General features: G+C 42.8%; 1 protein-coding gene across 1 annotated transcript in view; it reads right to left on the reverse strand.

The window, feature by feature from the left end:
* Nucleotides 1-435: 435 nt before the first annotated feature.
* PLXNC1 (plexin C1) overlaps nucleotides 436-22,758 on the reverse strand; it is a 97,189-nt gene continuing 74,866 nt past the window's right edge. Inside the window, exons 22-31 of the mRNA XM_077832247.1 lie at nucleotides 18,451-18,628; nucleotides 17,441-17,544; nucleotides 14,391-14,445; nucleotides 13,520-13,551; nucleotides 13,332-13,430; nucleotides 11,017-11,180; nucleotides 10,313-10,460; nucleotides 8,252-8,389; nucleotides 8,091-8,165; nucleotides 436-6,227 (exon numbers count right to left, since the gene is read on the reverse strand). Coding sequence (XP_077688373.1) covers nucleotides 6,123-6,227; nucleotides 8,091-8,165; nucleotides 8,252-8,389; nucleotides 10,313-10,460; nucleotides 11,017-11,180; nucleotides 13,332-13,430; nucleotides 13,520-13,551; nucleotides 14,391-14,445; nucleotides 17,441-17,544; nucleotides 18,451-18,628 — 1,098 coding nt within the window. The 3' untranslated portion in view covers nucleotides 436-6,122. The remainder of the gene's footprint in view (nucleotides 6,228-8,090; nucleotides 8,166-8,251; nucleotides 8,390-10,312; nucleotides 10,461-11,016; nucleotides 11,181-13,331; nucleotides 13,431-13,519; nucleotides 13,552-14,390; nucleotides 14,446-17,440; nucleotides 17,545-18,450; nucleotides 18,629-22,758) is intronic.

Below are 22,758 nucleotides of genomic sequence, written 5' to 3' on the forward strand. Positions count from 1 at the left end.
ACCGCACTCTCAGCTGATGCTGCATGGCACATGCCTTTTTTGTGTTTCCAAGCCTCCTCTTTTTTGCTTCCAGGAAGGAGGGAAGACTTGTCATTCAGGTGGTTGACAGAGCTCACTTTCGAGTCACTACGGATAAGAGGTCTAACAGAGTTCCTAGTTGACATCCACTATGATTGACTGGCTAATTCCTAAGTGCTAAACTTAGATGAACGGGAGGAGAGACTTTTGCAAAACTGGAATAAGCATGGTAGCCCTGTTGGAATGATTAATAGTATGTTTCACACCAGTCACTTAACCCAGGTATCACTAGAAGCCAAGGTTGCTCTGACATAGTTACTTACTGTAATAACAGGAGCCATGTTTCAATCGGAACACTAGTAATTTAAAAAAAAAAAAGACACTAAAGTTGGTCAACTAAATTTCAAATACATTTTATTATTCTGAAAAACCTATACACACATCAAGCTGCATCTCTGCAATTACTTGAAACATCTATTTTGAACAGCTTAAATTCTGTACAAGAGGGACTACTTTACATGTTAGTAGGATTTAACATTATATTATGCTAACTGCAAAATAATGCTTTATAAGCTAGTGTTAGAAAAACAAATACTGTTTACAAATAGTTAATTTGCCTGTAAACAAAGTTCAAGACAGGGTGGTTGTTTCCCTTATAGCCAATACTGTTACAATTACCAGTTATCTGTAATAGGGCTTGCTTTAATCCACAGACTTTCCAAAACAGGTATGTGATTTGACTGTCAATATTCTCTGGGTGATGAAATGTCAGTGGAGTGCAAATACTAAACGTGCATTCCATAATGGTTTACAATCTCACCCAAGGTTCTCAAACAATCTACAAACATTTGATTATACATTTAATTACGCTATAGGAGACCCACTTCACAGGTTGGTAAGCCCCGGTATAAATGATTTTACCAAAGATTGGAGTGAAGCTACTGTCAAGACTTAAATAAAATGCAGTAATCCTGTTCTCTGTAAGTGCATTACACCTGCTTCTCCGTTTTACCTACTAGCTGGTAAGATTATAGCAAACAAGCAGAGGCCCAAAACAGGACTGACTTTAATGTCTCCTTCCCTCTAAACACATGCTGGTTATGTGTCTAAAGAGGGCTATTTCCAAATGGCAGGGAGCCTCAAGCAGCACTGTTTCTAAGCCTGCTAACAGAGGCGCTCTTGGAAGGCAGGCTCCACTAGAGGTTATGCTTGTACAAGATGATTGCATTTCCTGAACTGTAACTGACCTTTTACTCTTTCCTGCTAGGCACGCCTCTGCCCTGCTCCACTCCTATGAGATTCACTTCAAGCGTGTTCGCTACAGCAGGACCACTAACAGTCCTAAAACAATTAAACAGAGCAGCTAAGGTGAATGAGTGGTGGTTGTACCCACAGGCACTGACTTTTGCCAGTCGGTTCCCCCCCACACTGCACCCCCAAGGGGCAGTGGTGGTGGGGGGTGCAAAGAGTGGCAGGGCAGCCCTGCCCAACAGCTGATTGGCACCCAGCTCCTGAAGAACTGATGGGGGCATGCGGCCAGCCCCATGGGTGGGAAACACTCCCTAGTCCCTGTCCTTGAGCACGCACAGAGTCAGTGCCTATAGGTGTACCAGTGGGGGTGTGGGGGGATATGCCACCCTGAAATTATTTTTGAATACTGGGCCACATTGAGCTTCATAAAACCCAATTTGTGAGATAATGTTTAAAGTGGACCTAGCCAAAAGCAAATAAGCCTTTTCTAATTACAAAATAGTTCAGGATAAAGTGTTACTGAAACTGGTGTTCCTGCTTCTGCAAAAGAAAGTACTGTAAGTCCAGTTATACAAAACTGGCATGGTAAAAGGAAGAGAAAACACTAAAATTAAACATGTGACAGTCTGTACCCCTATGGTCTCCCCCCCCCCCGCCCTTTTACAAGTAACGGTGCCATCTATCCGGGTTTTACCCAGGCTGGTTTCTGTGTCTGGGTGCCATTTAGGGTTGCCAGATGCCTGGTTTTCCACCAGCAAGTTTGGTCGAAAAGGGGACCTGGCAGAGTCTGGTCAGATGTATTCACTGAACACCAAAAGTCTGGTTACTATGGGGTGGGGGGTGGCGCAGAGGCATTAATCCTGCAGGCACCTTGTCAGACTGCAGCAGCTCCTGTCCCAACCCCAGAGCAGAGGGAGCCCAGCTGTGTGTTGTGGAGGCATGGGCGGCGGGTGAAGCTTCCCTTGGGGGTGGCTAGCTCCCATCCCACCTCTTCTGCCCGCGGCCCCACCCACACGCCACCCCCTCCCTGTGTGCTTCTCGCCTCTCCTCCACCGCTGGCCGCGTGCCCCCCCCCGGCAGCCAAATCCCTGAACCCAAGCAAATGACATTTGAAAAAAATCCTCCCCGAAGAGGCGAGCCCCCTGCGGCGGGGGGGGGCTGAAGAACTGGATGCGAGGAGGAGAGAGGAGGAACCAGCAGGTGTCAGCAGGGCCCCCTGGCGAGGGGGTTGGAGTGCTGGAGACTGGAGCAGGCAGCCGCAGCAGCGAGTGCTGGGCTTTCGTATGCTCCATGCAGCTTCCGGGATGGCTGAGGCAGCAGTACCTGCGACGTAGCTTCCCGGGTTCTTCAGTAATCTCTCTGGGGAGGCCAAGGGCTCTGGGCAACTCAACCGCAGATACCGCCTCCTTAGCTGCCCCGGAATCTGCATGGCACAGAAATAAGAAAAAACTTCCCGTGAAAGGAACACACAGGCCCACTCCCGGCAGGGAGGGGAAGAGGTGGGGGCCACCAGGCTTCCTGCAGCAGCTGCTGCACCAGGGAGGGCTGAGCCTCCCCTGGCCTATTATACCCACTGCCTGTGTGGGGGGAAGGGAGCGGGAGTGGAGAAGGGACGAGGCCTTGGGAGGAAGGGCAGGGCCCCAGGGTGGGTTGGGGGGGGGGAGGGGAGGAGTTCCTAGCAATGAGAAAGGTGGCAATCCTATTTTCCAAACTATGTTCATAAGAACAGCCATACCGGGTCAGCCCAGAGGTCCAGCCAGCCCAGTAAACTGTCATCTGACAGTGGCCAATGCCAGGTGCCCCAGAGGGAATGAACAGAACAGGTTATCAAGTGATCTGGCACTCATTTCCAGTTTCTAGCACGCATACTGTGTAGGGTAGCATTTGAAAACTCCTAATTTGCTGCTTATTACTGCCCGGGTAAAATGTGTGGCAATACTGCACATCCAGAGCTAAGATTCCACAGTATATTAACCAGGCCATGTTCCAAGATGTTCTGAAGGGTAGTCATAAAAAAGTTCCCCAGAGACAAAAGGCTGGCCAGCAGCTCAGCCAGGTGTCAATGAGATCAAACGGATCAGCACCTGATTAAGTGGCCACGCTTCAGCAGAAGACATGGTGTGGGCAGAAAATCTAAATTCTGACACAGAAGCATCTTAAGGTTTCTGGCCCCACAAACTCTGTCTTGTGAACATCAGTGGGAGATTATTCTTGCGCAAGAGAAAGGGCTTGAAGGGGAGAGGGCAGACAGCCCAAATCATCTCTTCCTTGCTCACTACCCACAGCATCATCAACGCCTGAACAACAAAGGAAGCAGCATTGGACTGGGAGGGAGATCCTGACTGAAAGAGGTTCAGCCAGGAACTGCTGGAACATGGGGTGCGAGAGACCTTTGCTTTATATTCATTTAGCTTTAATTGTGTTTTACTTTTATTTCCTTGTAACCAAGTCTGATAGATGTGGCTCATTATGTGTAGTCCACTAAAAATCTTCAAATTTGTTTTATTTAAACCTGAGAGAATAAGATTTGTGCAGATCGTTTTCTATTAATAAATGACATACTTTATATGAGCTTATATAGTGCAGGAGGGTGCTGGGCAGTACAAGATGCACATTTCTGTGGGAAAGATTGAGACTGGGAGTTTGGAGGTGGTGCCCTGCAGTGTAATTCAGGGGTGGCTGGCTAGAGCACCTATCCTGTATAGCTGGGAGTGATTTACAGGAGCGAGGCAGTGAGTGCGCAGATCAGGAGAGGTAGTTCTCACAGTGAAGAAGTGTAAAAGGCACCCCAGATTGATGGGACATAGCTGTCCATTAGTCCAGATTGTACCCTGGGTATGTCACACAATATTTTTACAGTAGATACAGACCATGAAATATAAACATCATATAAAAGGTTAGATTACTGATGCTTACTAAATCAAAGTGTGACTTAAGGGCTCCCCTTTTGGGTAAAAGAGAGGGATATGTGCATATGCCAGACAAAGTCTGGGAGAGGAGAGAGGGAAGGAAGCAGAGCTGCAGCCAACCTCCCCCTTTCCCCAAGTTAACAGCTGGGCCCTTCTGCCCTCTGGGGGTGGTTAGCATGCCTTAGATTTGACCAGGCACAGTCGTGGCACTGTGCCTGACCAACCCCTAGCATTTCCTGCAGAGATAACAGCTAGTATTAACGCCTGCTGTGTGCCTTCTCCCTCTCAGTGAGGCAGAGTCACTAGTAGCACAACTGCTAACTAAGCTATACTGTCTGGGGTGCAATGCAGAGGTGCTTGATGTTCATGTGCATGACTGTTCCGAGCCCCAGTAGTTCGAAGCAGCTCAAGGACTGTGCTTCCTCATTCAGGAAGATGCTACACCATTCTTTCCCCCTTATCTACACCTCCTCCTGCAAGTGGTTAATGACTCAAACTCAGTGCAGGGCTTCCTAAGTAACTGTTTCCCTTTTGTGTTTTGCTGTGCAAGGAGATCTATCCTTTAACCTCACACCAAACAGAGTAGAAGGCTTTATCCTTAGAGAGCCCAGCTGTACAGCAGTTGCAACTGGGTCAGAGAATGTAGCTACAAAACCGTTCCAACGTACAGCATAGACAGGACCTTACTCGTGTGCCATAGGCTAAAGCCCTGCATGCTCCAAAAGGGCATTGTATTTGGGATTCCTGACTCAGTTATTAATATACATGAGTCCTGAGCTAAATCTGGAGGCCTGTAGGAGTTTAAGGCAGTCGGGCAAGGATCTCTCTAGTAAAGCCCAGGTGTACTGTATGTATCAAAAAGTAGCACCATATACACAGCAGTAAAAACATCAGAAACTATGACTGACTTTTGCTTTTTTTGCCATTTCTTAGCATAACCCTAAACTTCCAACAGAACACTTCATTTGTGCTCTCAGGCGAACTACTAGCTTTATACATTGGAGAAACTAGTAGCCACAGTGAAAACTATCATATGGAGTCCCCTCATCCATTCTAATCTAAACTGCAACTAAGTAAACCTTTTATCACCCAAAAAGCCCCATTTGATTTAGTGAAATAATTGGAATGTTCTGATGCAGTGTATTTATATACCATCATCAAAACATAAATGTGCTCAGGAGTGTCTTGATATTCTCAAATCTTATTGAAAAATTATGTAAACTATGGACAATGTCCTTGGAACAGTTGATTGCACCAGCAGCCTAATGCTCTGCACACGTTTGGGTTCTTTCCCAATACCAATGTCTAAAACAAGACTCAGTATACCTTGAGTTAAAAAAAATGACTCATCAGATGTAGCCCTGGAGCTTCTCTGCCACCTTTTTGCTAATACTGAATTACCTGCTCATAAGTGCGACTCTTCTATTGTTTTCAAACAAAGCCAGCACATTCTTGTGTTTAAGGGAGAACAAGGGAGGGGGGTTGTACTTTAAGGCCACACTCTTCATCCACAGCCCATTGAGATGTCAGGGTGTGTGACCAATTAGCACTATTCTCTGTTAATAAGGTGGCAGTGACCTACAAAAAACATCCTTATGTGAAAGTTTCTCTAACTTACAGTGAGTACATTCATTTCTGCATGTTCGTTTAATTTTAAAATACGTGGGGCAGACTTTCAAATCAGAGGTCTCTGAGCACACAAATGCATGTATAATACTAAGCAGGCTCAATGCATGAGTACCAAGCTCACATGCACTTTTACTTGCCCATATTTGAAAGTCTAGTCCTGTATGCGTGCCTGTTGTTTATGCCCTACACTTAAAATAATACTTTAAATGGTCATAATGGAGAGCAATATCCAAATGTTAAAAAAAAAAATACACATAACCAGCACCTCTAGTTTAAAAATTCACCAGATCATAGTCTTGGACCCATGTGCTCTGTTCACATCCACTTGCATTTTTTCTTTTCATCAAATAAGGCTTTTATATGCAGGAGATCTTTCTGGGCATCTTCTAGTCCCCATTCTCTGTCTAATTTACTTAGAATCTGTTGACAATTAGAAAAAAGATTTACTTTTTTTGCTACTTGTTTTAAACACACACTTTCTTCTCATCTGAAGATATCAGTGGTAAGATCTGTCTGAACTTGTGCCTATAACATGTTCTTCAAACATTAACACACTATTTCTGGCTTGCTTCACAAGTCATTACAATCACAGGATCTAGAACACTTCTGCTGCAAATAGCACCCCCAGTTTAAACCTTCCACCTTCCGCCCCCCCAACAAAAACCCCACTCGGCTTATTTACTAAATGTAAGGTCAGCACACTACCCTGGGGCAGAGAGACTGATTTAGAATTGCTCTTGTATATCACCCCCCACACTCCCATGTAAGCTGGTGGTATAAATTATACACTTTGGCCTTGGGCCAGAGGATGTAAAGCAGAGCAGCGCTGCACTTTGAACACCCTTTGCTGGCATTTAAATCCAGAGGATTGGCAAAGGAAGGGCCAATAAGCTTGTAGTTGCTATTGGTCAAAAGCTACATGGGGGAGCAGGGAGCCCAGAATGGATGGGGTAGGTTTAGATACCACATACTAACAAAACATCATTACTAGGTTAGAGGGGATTGTAGTGAAAGGCTCTGGAGGCAACAGTTTAAGTACTCTAAGAAAGACAGATGAGAGACACTTTAAAAACCACTACCAGAGTCGTATAGCAATGAGCTTACATGGCAAAGGACATGCTTTGATGCAGAATCCAGGTATGTTGAGTTGGAAACTGACCAGCAGACTGATAAATTTTGGGAAACCTGCTGGTGCTGTGCTGCATAGGAGAGTCTGGGCTGCTAGGAATGAGGCCCAAGCTGCTAGAAATTGGCTTGATGAGGATGAGACTCTTCCCCGCAGTAAATCTCAACTGCCCCCCACACCATATTCCCGCTCCTCTTCCCCACACAGCCCTCCGGCTGTGTCCCACATCACTCTAGGACCAGGCTCTGATCAGCACCCTTACTTCACCCGGAGTGGGGGGAGCCCAGTCATAGCAGTGTACAGGGATTTTTCTGGCATGGACATCTGAGTGGTCACTTGCTGAAGAGGTGGCTGGGAGCTGAGAGCAGATGCACAGGGAGGTACCCCACTTGACAGTCACAGCTAGGATTGGGGAGGTCTAGCAAGATGGGAGGTTATTTTCATGAGGACAGGATGTGGACCAAAAATGGGGCCAGGCAAGAGGTCAGTGACGGCCAAGAGACTGAGCAGGAATTTGCTCTGCTGTAGTGTAAAATTTACCTATTGGTTTTCAAAAAGTGATATCCATACCAATGACAATAAACTCTGCCCAGCTCCTCAATGGCATATAGGCTCTTAACTCCCATTGTTTTCAATGGAAGGTAGGTGACTAAATAACTTTGTGGCTCTGGGCCTCTGATTCTATGTTATCTAGCACACTGAATTCCAAACAGTTCCAGAATCTCCAGGGAAATGGGTGGGTTGTGACAGCTGTTTAACAGTCACTTAACAACATTTCCAAACACTTTGGGACAGGAAGCATAGAACACAGTATCCTTCTGCAACTGCAGGGAGAATTTAAATTCACTTTTATGAAAAGTGGTGGCAGGGAACAAGGTGTGTTTAGAATCTTAACTCTATGGCTGAGTCCAAAGATACTATAAATATAGGACATTTATCCCCACGTGAGGTATTGGTTCTATACTCTGAAAACTGGTTCTATACTGACTCAGACAATCTCTGAATTACCAGTAGCCACTCTCTCTGACATTTTCGTGGAGGTCTCCCAATCAAGCACTGACAAAACTAGACCGTGCTTAGCTTGAAAAGTCAAACATCAGTGCCTGATGTGGTTAGTTTACATTAACTGCATAAATAGGAATAACAGGAGGTCTTACTTCATCATAATATTTTGCTATGTATTTGTAGATTTCAGTCAAGGCCACTTCCTCATTAAATTCATTTTCATGTTTCTAAAAAAGAAGAGAGATCTGATGAGACAGTTTTGCTTTTTAAAAAGTAACAAAAAGTTAGTAAAGTGTCTGCTTATTAATGATACCTTAGATTCCTGAGTTAAAAATTCTTCTACCTCTGAGGGCAATAGAGGCAAATCCCTGATTGCTTTATAGTAAGCTTTCACCTCCTCCTTGTAGAGTGGAATATCCTTAGCATAGAGAAGTTTATTTGTTGGTGCGTCCTTAAAAAGAAAACATATTATGAAGACTAGTAAATTTTAACAGCACAAATTTGCCCAAACTTCTGCATCCACGGAGTGGATTTACTGTATTTTCTGTTAGCACGTAATGACCACTTCTGGTTGCAGGGTGGTCACGTGCTAAGAGAGTCAAGCAAAATTGAATTTCATGACAGTCACTGTAGAACTATTTCTACTGGGCTCAGGAGTACTAATTACTATATTTGCCCCCGCTTGTGAGAGCTGAACCAACTCTCTTGAGACTGAAATTCTATTTATGTACAGAATGTGGGCAGCCGCTGTGTGAGTTTCCCTTACATTAACCTGCCAGTGGACCTAGCCCTGCCTTGCAGTGGGCTCCTCTCTAAGGATGAGAGGACAGTTTAATATTACTGAAAGAGCAGGGAGATTATGTGAATCTGGTGCTTAGAAGAATGAGTTAATACATGGGTGAGATTCAGGCAGAGGCAAATGGATTTTCACCTTGGCTTTAAGAGTCTAAAGCGATACTGACCTACAAGCCAGCCCAGCTATTCCAATTCTAATCTTCTGTGAGGAATGACCCTCAAAATATAAGAGATTTTTGATAAGAGCTAAAGCCCCTCTTTGAACCTAAGATTTCAGAAGCTACGAGCTAGTGCCCTCAGATTTCAGAAATAGTTTACTTATTTTAAATTATGGGGAGTAAACTATGTGTATACTTATAATTAACTTTTTAAATATCCTGGCACTCCTCTTAGTGTCTTAAAATAAAAATAAACAAATATGTTTATTTGAAAAGTGACTGAAGAATATTTTAATCTAAAGCTTAGAAAAGTCGTGCAAAATCATGAAATAATATTTGTTGTCTTTTTAAGAACTAAAAAACTCTTAAATGCACTGATATTACGTATAGCAAGTTTCAGCTTGATTTTTTTTAAATGGCTAATATAAGCCATTGTATCAGCAATGGTTTCTAATGATGGTTAGACCAGGGAGCATAAATCTAACAATAGGAGGGTTTTAACATGCAGGCCACAGCGGTTTGGAGTTTTCCATCCAGTTATTAGTCAATTTAGCTTGAGTTTCAAGAACTCTAAAATCCTATTATCAAATAACTGGGTTTTTTTTTTTTTAAATCTTGCTTTCTTCAATATCCACCCATTTAGGATGAGCAAACTGGTACAGATCAAACAGGAAATAACTCAATTTTTGTCTGAAACTTTTTTGAGGCTCAAAATTGTATAGTTAACATTTTAAAAAATCATTTTGTTTAACCCTGTATTTCTGGTTTAAGCCAGAAGGGGAAATAGCAGAAAAAATGTCTACTGAAGTTTTTTTGAGCAGGTCAACCAAAAAGTTCTGGAAATTTTGTAAGAAAGGCTCTACTTGTGAGATTTCCAAACTGATTTCTCCATCAAAGAAGTTTGGATATGTTCAGATAAGCAGCCAACATTGTGCAAAAGGAACTGCATCACATCTCCAATGTTTTTCAAGTTTACCTATTATTATTCTGGATAGCAGCTTATCAGCAGTCTTTGCTGCATGCCTCATTAATGTATGGCAGAAAAATCTGGAGTTCTGGTTTAATAATTTTAACATCTCTAAAAACGTTTGATTAATCACAGATGCAACTTTGACCAAATAATGTGGAACTTTTCTCCCTCTTCATCATACTCTTTTAAAATGGCAAGATGGAAAAGAACATAGAAAATGCATGAGGAAATTTAGACTAGATATGACAATTCCTAGTTAAATTCTCTCATAGCTTCATCTCTGGATCATGCAATTTCTTATTTTCCTATGAGATAGAGTAACAAAGGATGAAATAGGAGTTTTATCACTGACTTTCACTTTAGCCAGGATTTCATCCAAAAAGCATTACATAATTAAAAGTAACCTTATTCAGTCTTGAAACAGCAAAAAAATATGAAGGCCAAGCATTACCTTTCCCAGCTGCTGTTCTGTTAGAGAAAAGGCATCCATAAAAGCTTGTGCAATTACTGACAAACAGCCATCTATATGTGGTGTCTTCTTAATATCAAAGACAAACTGAGGGTTCTTCAATATATTCACCCAGAAGCGAAGAGGAAGACTAATCAGAGAAAGGACAAGCACTTTAAATTCAGCAGCTCAAGTCAGATGACTTATTCAGTATTGGGAATTCATTACACCATGCAGACAGGCACAATTCTGAGTTGCTCATTCATGCAGTAATGAACATTAGTGAATCCCACAAAGCTACCAGACCAGTCAAATCCATGCTCGAGCTTCAGCCAGCACCAATTAATGTTCAAATCACTCTGTGGATTTGTAAAGACTTCCTTTGGGTGAGAAAATCAGTGTAAATCAGAGAAAATCAAATTTCTAGATGCTATCATGCCGTATATCAGAATCTAACTGATATATTAGAGCTCCAGACAGATAACTTGGATCCAGGTAGCCACACCACAAAAGTTAGTGGGCAATGCTCAATTTTAAGTGATACATTTTTCACAAACAGAAACAAGGCAAGATTGTTTCCGAGTCATGAGTACTTAGTCACAGCATAACACCTACACACGTTATATAACAAGATATGGTTACAAGTATCCTGTTCCAATTTCACATAAGTGTCCTGAGAAAGCACACACATACACATACAAACAAACCTGTTGGTTTTCCATATATGGACCACATCAGGATCTGTAATTTTTTTACTTTCAGCCTGAGCATCCAAAAAGTCAAAAAAGTATTTGATGGCAACTGGGGCTTTATTGTTGGGTAAACTCCAAATGCTTTTAAAGAGGTTTTCAACAACTAAATGAATTGCAACCTGAAAAGCAAGAAAATGAGCAGTCCTGTTATTACAGGTGAAAAGCATAAACTTTCTCAAGATGGATGGGGAAGGGGAGTTGAAACACAATCCAAGTGAAACATACACAGAAATGAAGGCGAGGGGTTGATGTGTGCGCTTGCATGCATGCTCATGCACACTATATAGGGTATGAGTAAAATTGACTCAACAGGTGTGGACAGAATCACAAATAAAAAAGAAACTGGAGACCTATCACCATCAGCTGTCATAACGGCTCACCAGCTAAGCTACATTGTTTTGTCAACAGGGAGAATTGTGGTAAATGTAAAGATGAACTCTGTATGGGAGGAGGAACTGTCTTGAGCCGTTTCCTGCTTCTTTAGATAACATCACGCAATCTTAACTAAAAGTATATTTTTTCTACCTTTTTCAAAGAAGATCAGGAATACAACAGGTGCTCACTTTATTCTTTTTTGGGAGGGGAGGATCATATCAAGATTTCTAGAGGACCTGATTAATGATGTCACATGAGAATGTAAGCCAAGCTGCTGTTCTTCCTCCCTGGTGCACAACTGAGAGAAGAGGTGTTGCTGAGTCTTAAGATTCAGCTTTGGGCGATAATCAGAGACCTTGAAAAGGTCCTTCATTAAAGAGAGGAATTGAGGATTAGCTATTTTTAATGCAAAACAAAACAAAAAACAAAAAGCAGAGGTGGTAGAAGGGCAAGGCAGGTTAACAAAAAATGCATGGTTAACAAAAAATCACGGTATGCATCCGATGAAGTGAGCTGTAGCTCACGAAAGCTCATGCTCAAATAAATTGGTTAGTCTCTAAGGTGCCACAAGTACTCAAATAAATTGGTTAGTCTCTAAGGTGCCAAAAGTATAACTGGGTTAAAAAAAGAATTAGACAAGTTCAGAGGATGGGTCTATCAATGACTATAAGCCAAGATGGTCAGGGACACAATCCCATGCTCTGGTACCATGCTCAGAAGCTGGGACCAGAGCTTATCTAAACATGTCCAACACAATGACATTTCCTGTAGCCCATGGCACATATAGATAGGGTTTGAGTGTGATATTTTCAAAGCACTGTCTTATTCTAATGCTGACACTGGATGCAGTACACTATTATAAAGTAGGAGATGATTAATTTACTTAAAAGACTACTTCTGTTTTGTTGTTTCTCAGCCTCTAAACTGATCTTTTCCACAGCAGCCAGATTCTAGGTCAGTTTGCTAGCACTGGATGTTACTAGGCAGCTGGGGAATTGCAGAGGCAGGATTAATTTTTGTGGATCTTGGTCTTCATTGTCTTTGAAAAGCACCCTGGAGCTTCCATGACAATAATCTTAGATTGCTAGATTTAAGGCCACGCGGGCCTTAAGGATCATCTAGTCTGACCTCCTGAATAACACAGAATTTTATCCAGTAAGGGAATTGGTAATAATATTTTTAAATGATATGCTGTTGCTAAGAGCTTTTACATTTATATTCTTGGCTTCATTAGAAATAACTCACTCGAATTTAGTGAGGGTATTTTTTTTTTTTGGTAGTGATGGTGGAGATTGTTTCTAAAACTGTGCACTATATGAATTAGATCCCTAAATTATAAAAGTTATGACCTAAATTTTCAACAGTAACATGTATTTTCAAAAATAATAGTGGGTGCTCAGCATTTTCTGAAAAGTAGGCCCTGTCAGGGTATCTCAAGTTGGGCACCCAAAAGTCTCTAATCATTCTGGAACATAGTCTATCCATCCAAAAGGTGAAATCCTGGCTCTATGGACGTCAACAGTAAAGCTCACATTAACGCCAACAGGGCCAGATTTCACCCAGAATGTTTATGAACACTAACCTCTCCTTTGCCTGTACAACAAGTAGGAAACCCCATCTCCCCCAGTAACTACAATCTTATCCTCAAAAGGCAAGGAGGTAACAATTGTGCTGAGAGGGGAGAATTCATTACTAGATCCCTAACTTAGGGCTCCACTTTGCCAATCTGTAACATACAGTTATTTTTGTGAAAGATAAAAATCTGTAGCTAGTAGTGAGTTTACAGTTTAATGTTGTGTCATACACATACATCAGGTTTGCATAATTTCCACACCAATTTCTGCTAAGTCAAACATACCGCCCAACCTACCCCAAAATGAATCCTGAACTATTACCTTGGTAGACAGCAGCTTTGTCAGATACATTTCTTTCACTTCAAATTTTTGCTTTCCTTTGTGCATTGCTCCCTGTGGCTCTTCAGAGTCAGGTAAAATCTACAGACAGTGGAGGATAGATGTCATCCTGATATAATCATTCAGTGTTCAATAAATGAACAATTAAATGGCTGGTTTATTTAACTCACCAAATGACAGTGTTCGTTCGAGTATTCCACATCTAAGCCATAGGAAAAAGGAGAAAGAGTGTGAACTGGTGTCAGTTAAATGCACCGCAGCAATGGGCACCTTTATTTCGGACTAGACTGTGAGTTGGGCTATGTGCCATTGCAAGGGAGCAAGAACCTCACTGTACATTCCTAGGCAGGCTACCAGACCTTAGGTCAGAGTTCACAGGTCCTCTGTTTTACTTGCTCCCTCTACATAGGTGGGCAGGGTGGGGTTGAGGAAAAGGGCAGAGCCATGATTCCAATTGCCCCTCCATTCTCTGGCCAGCAAACTGAGCCGGAACAGGGTTATCATAATTTGTTGTTGGCAGCAGCTTGACCAGTGGTGCTTGACACCTAACGTGTATCTTGTAATTACTGGTGTGTTATTGAAACAGCTGAGTAAAAAGTTCTAGGTTTACAAAGTGAATAATGGAGCTGACTTGAAGTTCTGTCATTAACTGCTTATTACTATAGTTCATACAATTGTTCATAAGTTTCCTGTGCACAGTTTATATACTCATTAGCCAACAGTTGTGATGTTTATGCTTCTTTGCCTTGCCATCTGGCCTCTCAGTTTCTGCATCTTTACGCATTCCATTACTTTAGACTGTACGTTTTCTATGTGTCTTTCTTTTATTTTTTTTGACCTCTTCCTCCCAATGCTCTGTGGAGTTGTTGCCTGTCACAGGCTCAGAGCAAGATTTAAATAGTTGTCCCTGTTCTCAGTTACAGTTCAATGTCATGTTTTTGACATTGTTTCTATGAGATACAAACTACTATGAATGCAAATCTCTACAACTTTATTACAGTCTTCACATAAAAATAAAATAATTCTCAGTTTGTTTGTTACCTGGTGTGAAATTAGTTTTCTTTTTAAAGACTTTTATAGTTGTTCCATTTGAAATCTGAAAGCAAAAACAAGTATCTCTTACTGAAATATACGTGTCCATAATTAATGAAGCCTTAGGTTTCATGTCCTCATCCCTATGATGCATCTCAAATCATACAAAATGTGAGTTATGCCAGCATTATCCATTCTCAACATAGCACACATGATTCTCACTAAGCATTTAGGCCCAGGTCCTCAAAGGCGTTTTGGCACCTAACTCTCATTGATTTCATTACCTTTGAGGATCTGGGCCGTAAAGCCTTCTTTTCAGAGACGCTGAGCAGCTGCAACTGCCACAGACTTTACCTGAAGTTATAGAAATTCAGCACCTCTGAAAAAATCAGCTGCTTAAGGCTTTCCTTCTTCTCAGATTTTGCTGGTTTATTTATGCTCTGCATAGATCTCCTTAGGTTTCATTAATCATTCCCCGGCACTGTTTTGTGCTCTCCCTTCACATTCCTATTTCTATGGATTCCCTCCAGGACTGGTACAAGAATGATGTGTGACCCCCTAGCCTGGCCTCCCACCCAATCCCTTCCCATATGGGGATGGTGCTGTGGAGGCATATAATGCCTTCTATCACTTTTTTGCTAGGGAGGATGACATCTGCATTTTGAGGGGATGCAGCTGACCTGGCCTCAAGTTTCTAATAGTTATTTCCAGTCTTCAATTTCCAAAGCGATAAAGATCCAACTTCTGTACTATAGATTTCTGCATTTCAGTTTTCTAGGCTTAAGGTACCTAGGCAGGTGGCTTGAGACTTCTAGGAAAATCCTCATCCTCCCTCCATGTATAAACTCCACTGTTAAGGTAGTAAAACTTCCCTTAAAAAGAAACTGGTGAGTCATACTGTTACTGTCAAAGAACGGATCTAAAGCTAATCCTGCATAGTGCTGAGTGTAGTCAGTTGTTGAATCCTTGTGTTTTGCCAAGTGCTAGCACACGCTGCTCTATAATTACAAAAACAACTGGCCAATCCTACGAAGGGATCTCTGCCAAAATAATTTAAATGTCTTTTAAAACCTTGGCAGCCAGCCCACCGCTGGGAACCAGCATGAGCATTAAGATACTCTGTAGAAAGCTATGTCTTGTGCCAAAGAAATCTTGCCCTTACACTTGCTCCTGGGAGGCAGATACGGAATATTTTATACATATATTTATAAAGAAAAAGTTTAATTTGATAATGCAGTGTTTCACAGCTCATCCAGCGCTGCAGGAATGTTTCAGCATATGGTACTTTAAGACCACTCAAAAGATGGGCAAATTCGCTAGGGCTAGACTGGTTTCAGAGTAACAGCCGTGTTAGTCTGTCTTTGCAAAAAGAAAAGGAGGACTTGTGGCACCTTAGAGACTAACCAATTTATTTGAGCATGAGCTTTCGTGAGCTACAGCTCACTTCATCGGAGCTGTAGCTCACGAAAGCTCATGCTCAAATAAATTGGTTAGTCTCTAAGGTGCCACAAGTACTCCTTTTCTTAGGGCTAGACTGTGATTTGGACCATGCACCAACACAAGAGAGAGAGGGAGGGAGAGTCCCTCTTACATCTCTGTGTGGGCTACCTGGACCATGGATCTGGGTACATAGGACTAGACACCTGTTTCCTACTTCCCTGGAATGGAGGAGCATGGAATAAGCAAAGCCTTGGTTCTACCCCCTCACACTCTGGCCAGCACAGAAGACAGATTAATGCTGATGTACGCCAGCTACCAACCAGGGCGAGAGGAACAGGGAGGGAATTATGGTTCCCTATAGAAAATGATGTCACGGGTGCAGTGCAGCTCTGCACCACCCCTACAATGGGTCATGTCTTTGTGACAAAAGCTAGCCCTTAGCATCTAATGGAATAAAAGTGTTTCTCTTCTATTGTCATTGTGACCGCCATTGATCAATCCGCCATTTCTTCCTCCACAATATATAAACAATGAGGCCCTTCTTTTCTGTCGTGATGCTTCAATTGCTTGTTCGTGTCCTAATCGTTTCCACAGGCAGTTGAAATGCTATTAATTTCTGAGATGTACAGCTTCGGGGGGAGACGCTCATGTCTGTGCAGCATGGGGCATGAGCATTTCAGAACAGCTGAAGAGGCAGCGATCTGCCTTTGCCTGTGCCTCTCCTCCGGCCCTCCAGGTCCCTTATCCTCCACAGAAAACTGGTTTTTGAATGAGGGATCCCTGGATCTCATGTCCGATTCAAATTTCTTCAGCTTTGTGCCCCTAGAATTCACGGGTGACTCTGAAGCCTGGGAAATTTAAATTTTATGACTGGAGAACAGTGGTCTAAGCTGTTTCCTAGCTCTGTATTTGCTTGGGGAGCAAGCAAGTAACCTCTTGTCATGGTCTCTTTGTTAAGGCTCTTGTCTGCTTTTAGGAGGAAGTGCTGGGGATCCTGTAAAAAGCACACGAGTGCCTCCACTGAGTGTGTAGGCCCTGACGTGCCATCCAGGAGTAGTGTAGTGAAAGGAGCATACACTTCCTGGAGGTGAGCTTCTTTTTACTTTGTTTTTTCTAGTAAGAAAAAGCCAATAAAGCCCTAAGAAATTAAAAGCTAAAGCTCTATATTAACGCAACGTTAGGGTCGCTTGCTTTAAAATTTAAAAGAAAAAAAATTAGGCAATGCAAAAATTGAGAGCCTAAGTTTTCAAAAGTGATCAGTATTTTTGGGTGCCTCTGATTTTGGACATTGAACCTCAGACACTTTAATTATTACTATTCACTGGACTGCACTACCAAATACAGCATACCTGAGCTATCTAACCCTGGGTGATACCCTAACAAACAAACCTCTCCACAAGTAACATGAAATAGCATGTGACTCAACACTATGAACATTCCATAAATATTGTATGGGATAAAAATTTTCTAGGTGTCCGCATAAGGTGCTCAGCGTACAGAGCTTTCCCCATCTTGGTGAATGTTTAGACTTCTAACCAATCAAGATATTTCTGGGCAGGTAGTACTTGGGGGTTGGGAGAAATAGGTTCCTAATTCGATTGCACTATTTTTGTTCCTACCTCATAGTGACCTATGGTGTTTAGCTTTGTTATCCCATCTTCCAGAATCACAGAGGAACCATCTATATCTAACAGTTCTTTTTGCTGTGCACCAGACTGAAGTTCTGTAAAACAATGATATTGAAAAAACAATTACACGCTAAACCTGGTCCCATAAAGCAAAATACGGCATAGTTATTTTATTATTTTTGGACTAATGGTCCCAATCCGAGTTCTACTAACCACTGTCCACGTGCTAGTTTCCATGAGCATGACTTGCATGCCTGCCTGTAGAAACTCTTTGTACACGTAAGACTATCACCTTATCCTACTCAAGCCACAATCCAGACAGGTGCTTTCAACTAATCAAGCCCAAATGGATGCTTCATGAGTGTTTTATGGAATTGTTTCTAAAACTGGATGAACAGGATTAGTTTACTTTTGTACAGTTTATATAGTCATGTCAGATAAAGATTCAGTGGTCTTAAGGGCATGCAGTTTGCCATCTGCCTTTGTAACTATCCCACTCCTCATCCCCTTGGCAGTCTTATACAGTCATTTGAATTCTCTTAGTGGCTGCCTGCTTAGGGTAATAAAGGAAAACAGTAATGTCCTGGGGAAAGAAAGAGCCTAGTTTTGAGTGCAGTTGGGAATATTTTTGTTATTGCGATATCCTATGCACCAGAATTAATGCTGTTCTGCTGCACAAGTGTCCCTGTCATTGTTACTGTGTTTATACTAAGGGGAAAAGGGGTATTTTTAACACATGTTAGCTAATGTTTGTTCAAATCTTAGTGCAGGTAAAGGCAGTTGTAGTTTTAACACATTAACTTCTAAGAATGAAACTTTGGGGGCAAGCACAGGGTTACAGCCTTACTAGCTGTATGAATTCCCCAGAATGTAATATGACAAAGCAGCATTAACTAACAGTAGCCAAAGCCAGTGATAGGATCTACCAAGTAGGAAACTTCACAGAAACAGCAGCAAACATAAGAGGATAATGGAAATAACACACAGTGGCACTCTCTTACCAAGACCAATTTCACTGAGCTGAAGACCATAAAGAGAGCCATTCTTGTTTAGAAATGCTTGAAAGATCTTCTCTTTGGCTTGCTCTATGGTATCACAATCCAGAACTTTAACTTGCATATCAAGACAGGTATCTGTACTCTCATTTTCTGGGATTTTTTCAAAGAAGACATTCAGTGCCTGCAAAAATACAAATGTTATTCAAATCTACAGAGAATGAGACGGGCTTCACAGTATCAAACACTGTATATCAAGCTAGACACACTACAGTAGGCTTTTCAGCTATCCACCTATTTAAACTATTTTTCCAATCAAAAAGTTTGTTTGGTGGAGTTAAATAATGCATCACATAGATCTAATTAATTCTTAGTGTTCGAAGGATCACTGCCATGCACCTGTATATTTTCAAATAGGCATTTTTTTCCTTCTATATTTGTACAAACATATTTATTGAGTTACTGCTGAAGATCAGAAGAAAGTAGACATCCTAAAATATGCATTTGTTTTATATAAGTGGGATTCCTAGAAAATGAAGTTGCAAGTGGATAAAGGTTTGAGAAGGTCACTCATTCAGCAAGCAGCCATGATATGCATTGTTTTTTCTTAAAATTGTTAAAATACACGTAAGCACCAGCTGTTGTTATTGATGAGCACAGAAAATCACAAGAAACATTTCCTATGGAAATCTGCATCCATCAGAATCCAACCATTTCTCCACAGGGAGAGAAGTCACTGTGCAGGGAGGTGAGGGGGGTAAAAGAACGTGTGTGGTGTCAGATATACATGAAGTGGTCCACTGGCATATAGGTTGGACCCTGACTTGTATGAGGAGGTTGACATAGCTCATAATCAGATGTGGCTGGTAGCCAGCTTGTTTACTAGACTATACACAGAGTGGGGTCAGCCAACTAGTAGGCCACATCCACGGACCACACAGATTTACTGCCTGAAATTTACTGCTAGCAATGGCCAATGAGAACAGAAGGGAGAGGGAGATGAGTATGGATGCATGACTAGGTTTTTGTTTTGAGGCAGTGATAAAGCTTTGCTAATACTGCAATTTTCTTATAGCAGAGGTAACTTTGCTCTGTTCATCTCAGTGTGTGTGAATAAAGGGGTTCTGATAGAATCTGTTCTATATGTGACTGTAACAAATGTTGTTTTAAAAGTCAGCCACTGAATGCAAGCCACAGAGGAAAAACTAATGTAATAACTCTCTACATTTAAGCAGTTGAACACCTATGTTATAATAAACCCTAACTGAAACATGAGGATCGTGGGTGTGACTTACTAGAGGAAAGACTGTTAAAAGAGGAAGCAACCAAAAATGTCATTTTTTTCCTTTCTGCTCTCATGAGAAGTAAAGACGAGTTAGCCTCAGGTCATTGTGTGGGCCTGTTTTCTCTCTCAGATTTAGAAATATTAATAATTATAATAGATGAGCGGTGCTTTCTATTTTTTTTTTTATCAGCCATGAGTGGAAAATACTACATTGTGGTGAGGAAAGAAAAGGAAAGAACCGAAAGAGACATTAACTAACTTCCCCGTTTCTATAAAAACAGATGGAGTATTAAAAACAAGATTGCAAAACTGCAAACATCAGGATTTAATGAACAATACAATGTAATTTGAGTAACTGAGAATGACTTAATCAGGACATAGAGATGTTTAATTACCAGGGTAATGAGTCTACTGAAAGGACAAACTGAGTGGAAGGGGAGGAGATGTGGAAATAGTGAGGGCGGACATCGCGCCTGAAGAAAGAAATGAATACTGGCTGAGATTAGATGCAGAAAAACCAGTAAAAGGAAGTATAAGTGACTTACACTTGGGGTCTGATCCACGATTCTCTGATGCTGATGGAAGTCTCCCTGTCATCTTCAAAAGGCTTTGTATCATAACATCCAAAGAATAGAATAATAGAATAATTTGGACAAAACTGGCTTAATATTTTATCTAGGTCCTGATCCAAGGTCATTGAAGTCTATAGGAAAACTCCCACTGACTTCAGTAGCCTTTGGATCAAGCCTCTAGTTCAGTGGTTCTCAAACGTATTTGATCGGCACCCCCCCACCCTTTGTATCTGTAGTCGTTTGTGGGGCCCTCCTAGCCCCAAGTACATATACTACCACACAGCTCTGAAGGCAGCACTGCCGCGGCACAGAAGTAATGGTGGCAATGTGAAAAGGGATATTCGTCAATATCACTTTTCACAGCAGACTTAGTGCCCCGTTGGCACCCTTACTTCTGTGCTGGTCCCTGGGGCTGACAGCCGGAGCCCCGCCGCCTCCAGGTGAGGGATTGGGGGCTGTGTGGAAGGAGAGCCCAAGCTCAGGTGGCAGGGCTTTACTTCCACCTACTGGGTGTGACGGCCCTTCTGCACGAGCCCCAGACACCCAGGACAGACACCCAGAGCTCTTAAACAAAAAGGCGCACAGCTTGCCCCTCCCTTGACACATTCCCATGTGGCTCTAGTTCATTCCTCCACTAGTAGCCGGATTCCAAACAAAACACTTTCAAGGGTGCTTACTGAGTCTTAAATTGAAGGTTTAAAATGAAGCTGATTCCTCTTCAACTTCTTGCAAACATGTTTTATTGTTTAGGTGATTTTCCTATTATAGCATTTGCCCCACAATATAATAGAAACTTCTCCATTTCAGTTTAAAACTCTCTTGCTTTTGGGCTAATAAGAAAAGTTCTGTTTCCTCTGTCGAGTCTCCTTTCCTGCACATATATTCCCACACAAATAGCTCCATGAAAGGTGCTGTGAAACCTCTTCATATGTTAACATGCCAGAAATTTGAGGCCTCCCTCCATTTCGACACTACCCACCAAACAAACAACAACAATTTGCATTCTTTATAATACGCAATGAAAAAAGGCAGCGAAGACACATAGCAGTGTGTGTCTTGATCTAAACTCACCCAGGACATTGCCCTTCCTCTAGGATTAGCTTGGTTAAGGCAGAATGTGAAATAAAAAGATCTGGCAATGGCATAAAGCCTTTAGGTTGCTAGGTCAAGTTCACCACAAGTTGGAGGGGACAAAAAGTTGCTTAATATTATGGCTGTTCAGTAGTCTACTGGAAAATGAGTTGATTGTCTCAGTGCAGGTCCTTGTGAACAAGTATCCACGTCACAAAATTCACTACAGCCGGCACCCTTCAGGTAGTCTCAACAGAGAGGCCTAAGACTGAATGGCAATTGAGACTGAACTAACTGACCCAAGAGTAATGTCTCTGTGATGGGGTGTACCAACCCTGCACTGGCCCTGTGAGAGTTAACCACTCGCTTTGGCCCCAGGAGGCCACGCCCCCTCGCCCCTGCTGTGCATGTTCCCGGTGGAGGGAGTACATAAAAGAAAGCAGCTTGGGTCAGTCTGGGCTTACCAGAGCTGACGCAAGCTACAGGCTCCTGCGAGAGGCCCAGTCTGAGGAGGCCAAGCACATTGAGTCCGCCACAGGACCCCACTCGACCATGGAGGATGAGGGAGTTGGAAAGCTGCCAGCCCTGAAGGAACTACAGGATCTGGGATCAAGGGTAGGAAGCGACCCAGGGAATGCATTTGTTGAGCCAGGGACCTAAGCCTGAAGCCAGGACTCCCGGTTCACAGGGCCCTGTGTCAGAACCCGGTGGAGTAAGGTAGGTCTGGGTCCCCCTATGCCTCATAGGCTCTAGCCGCTAGGCCTTGCTGCCCTGAGGACAAGGGCAGTTCCCTAATCTCTGACAGCTAGGCCTCGCTACCTGGACCAAAAGGAGCCACATTCACCAAAGGGGGGCATTCTCCCCTGTAAGGTGATTGCAGCTCTCTCCCCGTCCATCAGGGGGGGAGACCACGCCGCCTCGCTACAATGTTTCTGGAGCAACTCAGTTCAGGGGGAAATTAGCCTTCAGTTAATGGCTCTGGCCTGCAGTCAGGCTGAGCAGCAGTGAGTCTATGGGCTGGGAGGTCTCGGTCTGGGGACCAGCACTCTAGCGGGGCAGGCAGCAAAACCGTCTGGCATCCTAGCTCAGGTGGGTGACAGACCAATGCAGATCTCTTGGCCTAAAGTTGGGGAGGCTGCCACCCCCTCAGGGGGCAAGGGTACAGGGACGCAGGCCCACCGACTCCACCGCGTCCCAGCCCAGGGCCCTAACCGTGGCCAAGTGGCCCGCCCCTGGGTCAGCGGGGAAATCCAGCCACAACAGGCTGGCCAGCTTGAAGTCAGTAACACAGCCAAACCCTATTTGGCTTCCCTGGGCTCTTTCCTACACTCCCATTCAGGGGGTACCTGGGTTCCAGGGTCATCATTTGTCTCGCTGGGGTAAATG

The sequence above is a fragment of the Eretmochelys imbricata genome, chromosome 1 (genome assembly GCF_965152235.1).
Source record: "Eretmochelys imbricata isolate rEreImb1 chromosome 1, rEreImb1.hap1, whole genome shotgun sequence".
NCBI classification, from domain to species: Eukaryota; Metazoa; Chordata; order Testudines; family Cheloniidae; genus Eretmochelys; species Eretmochelys imbricata.